We start from the raw sequence: 13,707 nt of genomic DNA on the forward strand, positions 1-13,707 counted from the left end.
CTTATATTTGTTATCTGTATCAACAAATCGGCCATCAGAATTCTGCATTTTATCCAACTGCGGAGTCTGCAAAATGCCCAGAAATGGGCCAGCAGGGACATAAGTGGATGGGGTTAGCTGTCCTTTCATGACATCCTCTGGCATTTTCCCCTGGCTGTCTTCCTATCGGCACTTTATCCAGAGTCTCCGCTCAGATTGTGTGTCTTCTGGGAGCCAGCGGGTAAGGAAAACAAGAAAGCTGGAAAGCGCCTCTTCCATTCCTCCTTTGGAGCTGAGTGGGGGATTTGGAGCTTACAGCAGCACCGGGCTCTTCCTCCTGCAGTCTCTTTTTAATGGGGGCTGGAAGGAAGCGAATCCTGTGACACAGAGGCTGATTTCAATTCTGAACTGGGACATGCCCCAGAGTCCAGCTGGATACTTCTCTCTCCAGCGTGTGGCCAGGAGAGTGCTAGGGCTTGCAGGAATTGCTCACTTCTCTCTGGGGCTTCATTGCTTGGGAGAATGAGGTACAGGTGTCCAGATTCTTCCAAATGAATGCACTGCTCCCGATAGAAGTCCCCACTCCCTTGGCCCTTCTCTTGACCAAAGGTTGTCTATGTTTGCTTTTGACCATTGATTGCTTTAGCTTCAGGCTCCAAGACTCTCTTACTCCGTGAAATTATTCTCCCTTGTTCCTTCCCTCTCTTCCAGAGGTTCAAGATGTATTTATTGGGCACCTTCTGTTTGCTGCTTACCTCTCCCTTCCATCTCTAATCTCCTAGGAGTCCTCGGTGTCTGTTCCATGCACTCTAGCTCCTTATTACATGTGGCCCATGGTATTTATTAGTTGTCTTGTGTGATGGTCTTATCTAGCTTCCTTGAAAGTGCAGAATACCTCTTCTGCTCCACTCGGAGGCCCCAGAGACCCCAAGGCTGAATTCACCACATACTAGAACGTTAGAAATATCTGTGGGACTGGCTCCAACCCCTAGTGCCCACACAAGCAACAGTTGTCAGACTGGCAGGACTCCCTCAGACACAGGAAGGCGTAGACACCCTTGGCCCAGCCAGACTAATTATTTCGCTCTACTTTCGTCAGCTGAAACCAACAGCTTTCCCAACACATCTTACTAAACTGGATCACTGCACAAATCTGATTCCCCACTTAATACTGGCTGATCGCTAACATATGTGTCACTGGTTTTGGTCCCAAAACTCCATTGTTGCTGCCATGTAGGTAGTTTCAACATGAGTGAGCAAGTAATCATTTTACGATCATCCAAGTCTGTGCACCAAGGGGCACAGCAACCAGTTGGGAGAATGAACAAACACGCATTCATCAAGATAGTCAACATTAGGCTAACATCGACTCGGGGCGGTAGGCTTGTGGTTTTTCATGATATCACAGCTGTGCATTGGAGCTGTTGGCACCCACAAGAAATGTGTGTTTATCAACTGTTTTCAGTTCACATAAGGTTGGGAGCAGAAGTTTTCAAGTTGTCCTTTGCAATGTATGTTTAGCTTTTCTCCTGGAGTTAATCTCAAACATTTCCCTTCCTAGAGACTCATAACTGAACACACCAGATTTATATCTTCGGAGTGAACACAAACCACTCACCAAACGGAAACTTTTCCCTTTGAAATCTGGGTTCTCAGGAACATTGCTTTTCTGGATTACAGCACATCTTCTTATCCTGTGTGTTTGGCACCTTGCAGTTGTATAGAATCATGGTCTCCTCCGTCAAAGAGCTACATTCCCCTTGAAAACTGACACACACATATGTAAAATCATTAGCTAAAACCAGAAGGGGCCCCTTGCCCGAAATGCTGTGGTACTACTGAGAATTCAAAGGAGATAGAACTTCAGCCAGGTGGCATACCCTTGCTGACTTGCCTGGGAGAAGTAGACTTCCTGTTCATTGAGCTCCTATGTAGTAAACTTAGCCTCGTTTAATTGTAGCCATAAACTGTTCATTTCATTCTGATGTTGACAACAACCCTAGGAGGTAGTATTGTTCATCTCCATTTTTTACGGATGAAGAAACTGAGGCTCAAGCTGGGGAGAGGCAAAGCTGGGATTGGAACACAAGTCTGGCTGACTCAGAATATGCTTTAGCTGTCACCTCAGCTGAACAAGACAAGGCTGACAGGTCTAAGTCAAATGCCAGCGGTTAATTCCAGAGAATTCAGCTAAGGGGGGGAAAGAGTGAACAGGTGCTGCCTGGAATCCTGCAGGTAGAAGGTATTAGGAATTCAGGCAAGGGGCGCCTGGGTGGCTCAGTCGATGGAGCGTCTGACTCTTGATTTCAGCTCAGGTCATGATCTCAGGGTCGTGATATGGGGCCCCACGTCGGGCTCCACACTCAGCGCAGAATCTGCTTGAGATTCTCTCTCTTCCTCTGCCCCTCTCCCCCCGTCGTGCTCGCTCTCTAAAATAAATAGTTTTTTTTTTTAAAAAAAGGAATTCAGGCAAGAAAACCACAGGATTGGGGCCCAAGTTAAAAAAAAAAAAATGTAGATACCAAGGGGTAAGAAGTCAGGAAGAGTTTTGATGTCAAACACAACCAAGTCTCAAGGAGTAAGGTGGGTCCCTAGGACTGAGCCAACCTATTGTCTTTGCCTTAACTCATCCCTGTTACCCAGCTGAGCGATGACCCCTAGCACGTTTGGCTGGGATATTTTATTTTATTTTAAAGATTTTTTTTTAAAGATTTTATTTATTTATTTGAGAGAGAATGAGAGCGAGCACATGAGAGGGGGGAGGGTCAGAGGGAGAAGCAGACTCCCCGCCGAGCAGGGAGCCCGATGCGGGACTCGATCCAGGGACTCCAGGATCATGACCTGAGCCGAAGGCAGTCGCTTAACCAACTGAGCCACCCAGGCGCCCCTTTTTTAAAGATTTTATTTATTTATTTGACAGAGAGAGACACAACGAGAGAGGGAACAGAAGCAGGGGGAGTAGGAGAGGGAGAAGCAGGCTTCCCGTCGAGGAGGGAGCCTGATGCGGGGCTCGATCCCAGGACCCTCGGATCATGACCTGAGCCGAAGGCAAATGCTTAACGACTGAGCCACCCAGGCGCCCCGGCTGGGATATTTTAAAGTGGCGATCAGGATCCCGGGAAGAAATAGACATTCCACCTGAAAGGATTAACTGAAGAGAGTGTTGTGAAGGGTATATTTAAAGGATGTAGGCATGATTCAGGGCAACAGCAATGGATTGCAAAGCAGCTGACACAAAAGCTTTGGCTGCCCCTAGGCCCAAAGGGGAAAGAAAGAACAGTGATCGTGGAACCGGACACTGGACACTGGTCAGACCTGGAGCCAAGGAATAGTGGCTGCTCAACGAAGACTTGTAGAGAAATGTGGCCATTGTCCGAAATATGGCCAGGGAGGGAGGGCGTGAGGGAAATAAACAACCTGTGCTCTTTTTCCTCCTGCTCTTTGATCTTCTGCCTGTGTCTCCCAGTGGCCAGAGACAACTGGGAGACAGAGAGAAAGGGAGCCTAGGCGGCGCCGTTCATAAAGTTCAGCCTCCCAAGGCACAGATCTGGGGAAGGTGGAGCGTGGATCTTCAGGGCAAACAAGAAGAGCCATTTCGTTTGGGAATAAAATGTTGACGACTTAGTAAGCTGTTCTCGGTGTCCCCAGCACAGCTAAAATTCGTCACCTGAGTCTGAGCAGGTACAGATTGCAGCAGGTTTATTGTGAAGATAAGTTTCTTGACCATTCTTCTGTTCTTAGCATTCCCTGAGTCCAGCAGTCTAGACTCATACTTTTGTATCAGTAGACTATCTCCTACTACCGTAATAACAATGAAACCGTATCAAAATCCTATGGAGCATTTTCTCAGTAAGAATTTGACAAAAGCTCGTTTCCCCTAATGATTCAAAAAGTTGAGTTTCGAATGTGTGGCACATTTTCCTCAAATTATGAAATATCCATGGTTGGCTTTAAAAAGTGCATGTGACAGGGTCAGAGTCAACCTTTTATTGACCTGTCCAGATTTCTGGGCTTTCAGGTCATCTCTTTGCTCCGTAACCCAACACACACCCCGCTTTTGACAGATTTTAAAAGATCTGTTCCCTACAAAAAGGTGGACTCTAAGCCCAACTCTGGGAAACTCTTGAATTCTGATCAGTCATGTGAATGATTGCTAATCCCCCCGGCAAAACAACTGTCTCAGTAGCAAGTATGGAGAAGAGGCGAAAGCATAGGGGTGGTGCTGTGGAAACTGCTTCTGCTCTCTTGACCAACAGCCAACATCTTTTCCTAGGCAGAGCCATATAAAAAAAAGCCCCAGGCTTTTCCAATACAGAGAGCCACACCAGGCTGCCCAGGTTCCCGTCTGTTCTGAGGAAGTCCCAAGGCCTGGCATGATTCCCTGATGGAAACCCTTCGGCTGCCAGCCAGCTAAGCCCTGTCTTAGTACATCTTTTTACCCCGGGAAGTTGAAGTTGCACCACCCTGTGTATCCCATCTCTTTAGGCTTGATCCCTTCGGTTTCAGCATGGGTCCAATTAAAGCATCAGTCCTTCGGGGAGGGGCCCCCCCCGGGTTGTCATCAGCTCCGTACATCTGAGTGTGGACGAAAGCTCTAAGAGCATAGTTCTCATAGGGCAAAGGGAGTAGACAAGGAGCCAGCGATGGGCAGCACACTTGGTTTCTCTTCCTGTGGAGCTTGTCAGGGTAGGTCGGAGTCCTGCAGCTGACGTGATCCCTTCTTTTCTCTTGGAACAGGGCCACCCCGGACAGCCAGGGCCCAGGGGCCCACCTGGCCCGGATGGCTGCAATGGCACTCGAGGAGCTGTTGGATATCCGGGCCCTGATGGCTATCCTGGGCTTCTCGGACCACCCGTACGTTGCTGGATCTTTGTCCATTATCTCAAAAGGCATTCTTTGCCTTTCCCTGCTTTTATGGAGACCTCGTTAAGCATCTGCATCTAAAGAATACCAGTTGCGGGGGGCGTGCACACGCTCCACTCCTCAGAGGGTTTTTTTTTTTTTTTTTTTCTTTTTCAAACGATACTTTTAGAGTTGGCAGGGTTGTGAAGAGCCTCTAGTACATTTCAGAGCAAAGTATACACTTGGGCTATTTGACATGTTCCCACATCAGATGACATTGGAAAATGCAGTACTTGGAAGGCTTACGTGGGATCACGGGAGCACTTTGATAATGACTCAAAGGGTCTGGCAGGCTTGGTCTAAACCAGTGATTCTTGACCAGGGGTGATTCCCCACCCCCAAGGAACGTTTGACAGTTACTAGTGACAATTTTGGTTGTCACCACTAGCACAAGATGGTTTTCCTCCAACATCAAGGAGTCATCTGTCCCAAAGTGTCCGTAGTGAGAAAGAATTGAGAAATCCTACTCTACACTGACATAGTTTGCCCCCATCCCCCCACAACCCACCCCCATAACCCTTGGTCCCGGGATTGGTAGAGCATTTTTTAGATCCTCCTCTCACCACTTTTATTTAATTCTATTCATCCAGATAGGGCTCAGATATTTGGATCTGAAGGATCTCTAATATATACCATGCCCTTGCAAGGCTGCTTTTACAAGTGACTGGAAAGAGAAAAATAACACATTCAAGCCCATTGTCAACCTTACTTGAAATAATCTAAGCTACTAAGGGTACTGAGGTGATGGATTTAGCTAGAAATCACACTATTAGACAGATTCCGTAGCTACATGAATTATTGGCATTTTTTCAGTATGTCTTGTTCCAGTGCTATCCCACATTCTTTTTCTTTGTTATAATTAAAGTGTAATTGACATCTAACATCATATTAGTTTCAGGCGTACAACATAATGATCCGATATTTGTATACATTGCAAAATGGTCACCACACTAAGTCTAGTTACCATCTGTCACCATACAGAATGATGAATTTTTTTTCTTATGGTGAGAACCTTCAAGATCTCCTCTCTTAGCAACTTTCAGGTATGCAATAAAATATTGTTTACCCTAGGGGCACCTGGCTGGCTCAGTCAGTGGAGGATGCAACCCCACGTTAGGGTATAGAGATTACTTAATAATAAAATCTTTTAAAAATATATTATTGACTATAGTCACCATGCTGTACATGACATCCCCATGACTTCCTTATTTTGTAACTGGAAGTTTATACCTATTGATCCCCATCACACATTTCACCCATCCCCTTCCCAGTCTCACTTCTGGCAACCACCAGTCTGTTCTCTCTATGTGAAATTTGTTTTGTTTTGTGTGTTCAGTTGTTTTGGTTTTGCTTTTGATTCCACATATCAGTGAAATCATATAGTATTTGTCTTTCTCTGCCTGGCTTATTTCACTTAGTGTAATGCCCTCGAGGTCTAGCCATGTTGTTGCAAATGGCAAGATTTCATTCTTTTTTATGGCTGGGTAGTATTCCTGTGTGTGTGTGTGTGTGTGTGTGTGTGCGTGTGTATCACATCTTCTTTATCCATTCATCCATCGACAGACAGTTAGGTTATTTCCATACCGGGGTATTTATACCAAGAAAACAAAAACACTAATTCAAAAAGATACATGCACCCTATATTCACTGAAGCATTAGTTAGTTAGTATTTTATTGGAAGAGTAGCACCATTGCCTTCAGTGACCAAGTCGTGGGTGTGGATATCCGCATAAGAAAGTGAGACAAAGCACAAGGCTCAGACCGGCATAAAGGACCTTGACATCTAAAGACCAAACCAATATACAGCGGAGGTGGGGGTTGGAGAAAGACGTATTACCAACATAGTATGAGCTTGTTTGAGTCACAAAGGCCTCCAAACACTGCCATGGCAACAGAAGAGGAGAACAAATCACATCTGTGTTTAGAGAATGGAAACCCAGCAAAGTGAGGAAATGCTGCCCCCAAGAGGGAGAAAAGAAATCTTGAGGTAATAAACATCCTGACAGCCAAAAGGACAAGGGTAAACCTAATCCTGTCCCTAAGCCTCCCCTTAAGCCTAAATAGGAACTTGGGCATAGATTTTACTAAGCTGAACCCTTACTAATGCTGCTGAATCTTGAGTGGATATTCTGTCAAGCCCCTTTGATGAAAGGAGTGGCTATAAGTAAAAGGGGAAACAGGAAGCATCTGGAAAGAAGGTGCTTCGGGGACCCACTGTTCTTCTAACACACCTATGATCCTTGAGCTCGAGGAATCCATAATTCAGCCAACTCTTCAGTCCCCAAAGCTTAGTCCTACCTCCAATACTAATCCTGACTTCCCCTTAGATATAGGGACATTGATTTTCCCCAGGAGGATAAACTTTAGCAGACATTAGGGAGACAGTAAAAAGTCTGGTTGGTAGTCAGGTTCGGTGTACTTTGAACTGTTCTCCATGTTAACAGTGAGACACACCAAGCCTCTTAGACAGGCATTGAAGCTGAGGTGTTTTGGCAGAAGCACAGGATGGAGATGGTTTTGTAGATATCTCTTAACCCGGAGGGCCGCAGACTTGCAGGTGTGACCCATGACTGCAGCTTAGTTTTTAAAGGTTTGTGTAGAATGAGAGAAGAAGAATACAAGACAGAGCCCAAATATGGTCCACAAAGTCTCAATTCTTTACTATCTGGCTCTTTACCGAAGTTCTCTAAGCTCTGTCCTAGCCAGAGGCCGTGTCAGTGACGTACCTGTGAGGGGTGGAGCAGATGAGCGGTAGGCTTATGCACATATGTGTTATATGTGGATGTTCAGATCAGTGTTCTGAACAGAGTCAAAGTCTCCTACTTTCTCATCCCTTTACAGACTCCTGACTGGGGAGATGGGGAAGCAGGCATATAGCTTTGAGACTCAGCATCTGTTTGGGGGATGTACTTTGCCCCTTAGCTCAGCCGTAGAACAAACCACATAGTTCCAGAATCTCGCTGCTGTGTCCTCTGTGTGATCAGATCATACTGTTAATAAAATTCTCTCTGTGTATGCGCATTTCTTCACAAGTGTTTCTTATTTTACTCAGGGGCTTCCTGGTCAGAAAGGCTTTAAAGGTGAACCTGTCCTCACCCAAGGTACTTTCAAAGGAATGAAGGTAAGAGCCCCTAAGGCAGACAGCTAAGTAGGCTGGCTATAAGTTGAGTTCCCCGGGATTGGGCCCCAGCTCCAATAAAACATTTCCAGAACTAGCATCTGTGTCTCTATTTAAGGAGGAGACCAAGCTAGATTTAAAAGGGATCTGGAGCTTTTTTTGTGATGGAAACCCTGACAGAAATGTTTGCAACCATACTGTCAAAGAGATTTGCTTTATAGGATCTAGACCAAAAATAGGAGACAGATCAGCAAACAAACAGTTTGCCTGGGTATCATTTTCTTCGACAAGCCAAGACATTTCCAGGAGACCTTTTGTCTACCCTACAATCCTTGATGTCTGCATACCTTGGTATAAAGCCATGTTATGTCTCTGCCCATCTCGGCATGGCCACCGGCCCCCGGATGATGGCCCCGCCCTTTTCTCTACCTGCACACCAGCCCATTACCCTCGCGGGGCCCCTGGCTGTCTGCAAAAATTGCCCATCAACTCTGCAGCTGGCTGGAAACTTTCATCTCTTCCTAGAATTGACAAGAACCTTCTGTATTCTTGTGACTGTACTCTCGGTGTATGCTAACCTGGAAACTCTGGTGCCCAAATGATTGACTCTATTCCCTTGCAGAGTGGGAGGTGAGCTCATCGTCCCCCTGGTAGCAGATGGATTCATGTTGCTCATTTTACAGATAGAAAAACTGAGGTACACTGAGGCTATGTACCTTGCTCAGACTCACATAGCCGATTTACCGAAGAGCTAAAACCCAGGCAGTGCTCTTCCTGTGCTGCAGAGAGCTGATTTTTTTTTGACCGTAAGCCAAACGGGTTAAGACTAGCAGGTGTCAAAGTATAGCCATTGTCATAGCAAACACTGATGAAAGGGCTTTGCCAAAAATCACGGAGACCCTGGACCCAGTGGAACACAGCGATTTCCACAAGATGGTTATATTACAGATTCATACAGTGACTTAAGATGCTGCAAAGTAATTAAAACGTAATCAGAGACTGTATGCTCTGTTGATTCTCCCTTGAAATGTCTGATTTGCATTGTATACATAAGGGCAAGGATTCTCTGGGGATGAAGGCACACGGGAAGGTAGCTTCGCTTTCTTCCCAAAAGAGCAGGAGAATCACCAGCCCACAGAAGCAGTTTCTAATTGATGAGTTCCTAGCAAAGGTGAAAATTAATTACTCCAAGTAAAATATGAAATCCCGTTCAACCAAGGCTATAATATGTGTCTTCTAGAGTCCCGATTTTTCATAGGGAAAAAAAAAAGTAAGTGGTTGAATAGGCCCAATTCATGCATTATTTAAAACACAAGACCTTGACAGAGGAGGCCCGAGCATCAGCAATGCGTTTTTCTGCCCGTGAAGCATAGGTCCGTTATCTATGAAATAATAGCGCAGGCTTAATTAATCTCTTCCATGTCCTGCCTTTGTCTGTTTCTCAGGGGGAGCCTGGGCTGCCTGGACTGGATGGAATAACTGTAAGTTGTCGTTTCTGGGTGGAGCGCCCAATGTTTGGTCGGCAGTCACTGCGGGTCCCCTTGCATTCTTCTTCGCTATGGCGTTCGAAGGTCTTTGCAGACTTTCTCAAGGAAAATCCGGACAGTTGGGGTAGAGCGGGTCACGCTGTTGATATTTTCTGGGTGAGAAAGTTCTGAGAGGGTCGGCTGTCCCCCTCAAGTTGCACAGGAGGTAGCCTTTCGGACCCTTAGGCCAGGGACCTTCCTACTCCCTGCGATGCATTCAGAAAGAATTTCGCCTTTCGTTTGGCAAGCGTCTGCTAACTGTTCTCTGTGTGTTCAGAATGCTGCGGGTTAAAACAAAAAAGAACACTTTTCTGTGAAAGCTGTTCTGTCTAGAAATTCCTTTGAGGGACTCCTAATAATTGGGAGTCTGTGCAAGGCTGTGAGTTGTATTAATAAAAACTTTCTGGGGCGCCTGGGTGGCTTAGTCGGTGAAGCGTCTGCCTTTGGCTCAGGTCATGATCCCGGGGTCCTGGGATCGAGCCCCGCATCGGGCTCCCTGCTCCGCGGGGAGTCTGCTTCTCCCTCTCCCTCTGCTCCCCCGCACCTGTTCTCGCTCTCTCTCTCTCAAATAAATAAATAAAATCTTTTAAAAAAATAAGAACTTTCTATTTCCTTGGGTTGCCACATCGTTGTTGCTTTCCTTTGAAGTGGCTTCGGAAAAGCCCCTTCTTTCTTCCTTCTTTCCTATGTCAGGGTTCCTGCCTTTCTTCTCTCATTCCAGAACCACTATTGAGCTCCTACTAGCTGCAAGGTGCTATGAGTGATCCCCGAGACAGTGTAGTCAGGGTCTCTGCCCACCCCACACCCCAACACACACACCCCAAGATGTGAAAAACTAGTAGAACTGTGGCATAAGAATTCCTCACCAACTTGGAGGAAGAGATGCTGTCCACCTAAAGCTACATCATGGGAGACTTTATATCTAAGATGGAGAAGGTAACCTCTGAGAACTGCGGGTGATGTTTGGGCTGGCCCGCAATGGGAGGAAGCTATCTAAACAGAGAGAGCCATGTGGGAAGAGGTAGGCAAGAAACAGGACGCGTGCAAGCATGCACGCAAACAGAGGTGAGTGAAGACCAAGGGCATAAGGGTCCCCTTCACCAGGCAACACTGGCTTAGATGGTGTGTTAACCACATTCGCAGAATCACACCCACGTTGTTGCCTGCCTCGCTTCTCCTAGGGAGTCATTGCTCAGCCCACAAAGGTACAAGTATTCGTCGACAGTATTTGCAGGCATGAGAAATCATTTAGATCGGGGGAGGATGGTTTGGTGGCTGAATAAGAGATTTGTGATCAGTAAGGGGACCCCAGGTTATTTTGTCAAAGCAGGGTTCTGTTTCCTGGGGACCCTCTGAACCCCTACTTTCTTGTGACTTTGCTTAGCCTCTCCATCCCTTACCTAACACCTCATTACCATCCCCCCATTTTCATTGGGCCATCCATTTCCCCATAACCGTCTTTCTCTTCAGATTTTATTGTCTTGCTTGTAATACTGTCCTTAGCAATCCAGTTTCAAATAGTTTCTCATTCCCCTTCTGCGTTTCTCTTTGACCCACGGAAATGTGCGCTGTTTAATTTCCCGATATTTGGCAGCTGCCCAGCCATCTTTATGTGGTTGATTTCTACTTTGATCTCAGTGCAGTGTGGGTGAACACTCTGTAGGGTTTCAAACCTTTTAAATCTGTTGAGGTTTGTTTCATGGCTCAGCATATGAAATGGTCTCGGTGAATGTGCCGTATGCTCTTAAAGAGAATATGTTTTCAGCTGTTTTGGGGTATAGTGATCTAAAAAATGTCCATCGGGTCAAGGTAGTTGACAGTGTTGTTTAGATCTTTGTGTCTTTACTGATTTTTTAAAAAATCTAGTTGTTCTATTAATTACTGAGGGAGGGATGTTAAAATTCTCCAACTCTGGTTGTGGATTTGTTTATTTCTCCTTGCAATTCTGTTTCATGTATTTTGAAGCTACGCTATTAGATGCATATACATCTAAGATTGTTATGTGTTCTTGATGAATTGACTTAGTTTATCATGACAAAATACCCCCTCTTCATCTCTGGTAATATTCTTTGTCCCAAAGTCTACTTTATTTGATGTTTATAAGTGTTTTGCTTTCTTTTGAAGTTTTTGTTTTTTACATCACTTTAATATAAAAAAAATTTCAAATATAGAGCAAAGGGGAATGAATTAATATTAATATTTTACTATGCTTGCTTTATCCCACTTCTATCCATCTATCCATCTCTATCATCCATCAATCCATCTTATTGTTGATGCATTTTGAAGTAAACTGCAGACAGTAGTACTCTTACCTCTAAATACTACAGCATGTCTATCATTACCTAGACTTCAATATGTCTTTGCAGTTTTTCTTTTAATGTAAAAATTACATGCAATGAAATAAACAAATCTTAAATGGAACATTTCCTGAGTTTTGACAAAGACATACTCCTATATAACCCAAACCCATCTTAAGGCATAGAACATTCTCATCGCCTCAGAAATTTCCCTTCTGCCCCTTCCCAGTGAATCCCTGCCCCCACCCAAAGGAAACCACTGTGCTGATTTCTCGCCATCATAGTTCAGTTTTTCCCATTCTAGAACTTTTTATAAAGGAAATAATATAATCCGTAGCCTTTGGGGGTCTGGCTTCTTTCACTTAGCACAATGCTTTCAAGATTCATCCACATTATAACATATCAGTAGGTTGTTACTTTTTATTGTTGAGGATTTATTCCACTGTGTAGATGTATCAGTTATTTATCAGTCCTTGTATCAGTGGACACCTGGGAAATTTCCAACTGTTTGCTACTATGAATAAAGTTGCTATGAATATTCTTTTGCTGCTCCTGCAGACATATATTTCCAATTTTCTTGAGAAACTGTCTCTTTTTCTGACCTTCATAAAAACTTGCCTCTCTAGGGCCCACCAGGAGCACCCGGGTCCCCAGGAGCTGTAGGACCCATGGGGCCACCAGGATTGCAAGTAAGACCAACCTAAATCGACCACGTGATCACAGTATTCCCATGAATCCTTTCCCAACAGGGCCACCGATTAAATATAAGCCTGTGTAGGCTCTCCTAGTGGAAAAAGGCAACCTCCATTCTTGGAGGAGTCAAGTGAAGACTGCTCTTGTAAGGAGCTGATTGTTGTCTTTATCAGAGTCTTTCTGACTCTGCGCCCAGGGATGGTGGTGCCTGGCACACCTATTTCCATCTTCTACCCCCCTCACCCATGACAGACCCTGCTAATTAATCACACCATCACCACGATCACCCACCCTGAACACAGAAGCAACTTCGAAATCCTTCTCCACACTCCACCTTGGACAAGGCTACCGACCTACCTATCTTTTGGATACCAAACGTATTTGCCCTCACCGGTATAGAAAGAACATAGCCAGTTATCCCCATGTGGTTCTGGGAAAGGCCCGTTTCCAGAATGTTCTCTCTCCAGTGCATGAAATCTCACCACTGATTACTTTGGTTTAGCTTTCCCCAAGGCCATTATTTTTTAAATGTGTAGCCTATTGGGAGGAATGACGCATGAATCTTTACCACCTTAGCATGAATGTGGTTATCAAGTCAATTGGGGAGATTTCAAAGGAGATTTAAAAAAGGGGGTGCACCATGGGAGAGGGAGCTAGAATCTGCAGTGCTAAAGCCAGAACATACTGAGGGGGTGGGAGACTCATCTCCAGGGACTCTCCACATGCCCAGGTTCTTTTTGTCTGAAACTAACAAGTGCTCATTCCTTTCATTTTTAATATAGGGTCCTCCAGGCCCCCCCGGCTTCCCTGGTCCTGATGTAAGTATACTGTCTTAGGGCACTTGGCCTCCTACCACTAAGTGTTCTAGTTTCCCCAGAGAGACTCTGGTTTGGTTAAACACACTTTCTGGTAAAATACTGCATTCCAATTTAAGTTCCTGGAGCTTGTTTAGTAATTGATTTTGTTTTTCCTCCCTGCAACCCTGTGCCCCAGGGGAATATGGGGTTAGGTTTCCAAGGAGAGAAAGGAGTCAAGGTAAATAGATTTTGGAAAATACAATCTGCCTTCCATATGCTCCCAGCACCATCTCTGGCTGCACACATGTGCCTGCTCATTTTAAGGGCACTTGGATCTTTGCCTTGGGAAATGAGCATTTCCCACTCCACGTGGGTCGTGCGGTGGGATCCCTGGA

The 13,707-nt window shown here is 45.3% G+C and overlaps 1 protein-coding gene across 1 annotated transcript in view; it reads left to right on the forward strand.

Moving 5' to 3' along the window:
• Positions 1 to 13,707, forward strand: part of COL4A6 (collagen type IV alpha 6 chain) — a 274,048-nt gene that overhangs the window by 215,642 nt on the left and 44,699 nt on the right. The window contains exons 6-11 of the mRNA XM_044911855.1: positions 4,717 to 4,833; positions 7,934 to 8,002; positions 9,445 to 9,480; positions 12,449 to 12,511; positions 13,298 to 13,333; positions 13,509 to 13,550. Coding sequence (XP_044767790.1) covers positions 4,717 to 4,833; positions 7,934 to 8,002; positions 9,445 to 9,480; positions 12,449 to 12,511; positions 13,298 to 13,333; positions 13,509 to 13,550 — 363 coding nt within the window. The remainder of the gene's footprint in view (positions 1 to 4,716; positions 4,834 to 7,933; positions 8,003 to 9,444; positions 9,481 to 12,448; positions 12,512 to 13,297; positions 13,334 to 13,508; positions 13,551 to 13,707) is intronic.

This window comes from Neomonachus schauinslandi, chromosome X (assembly GCF_002201575.2).
Source record: "Neomonachus schauinslandi chromosome X, ASM220157v2, whole genome shotgun sequence".
Classification (NCBI taxonomy): domain Eukaryota; kingdom Metazoa; phylum Chordata; class Mammalia; order Carnivora; family Phocidae; genus Neomonachus; species Neomonachus schauinslandi.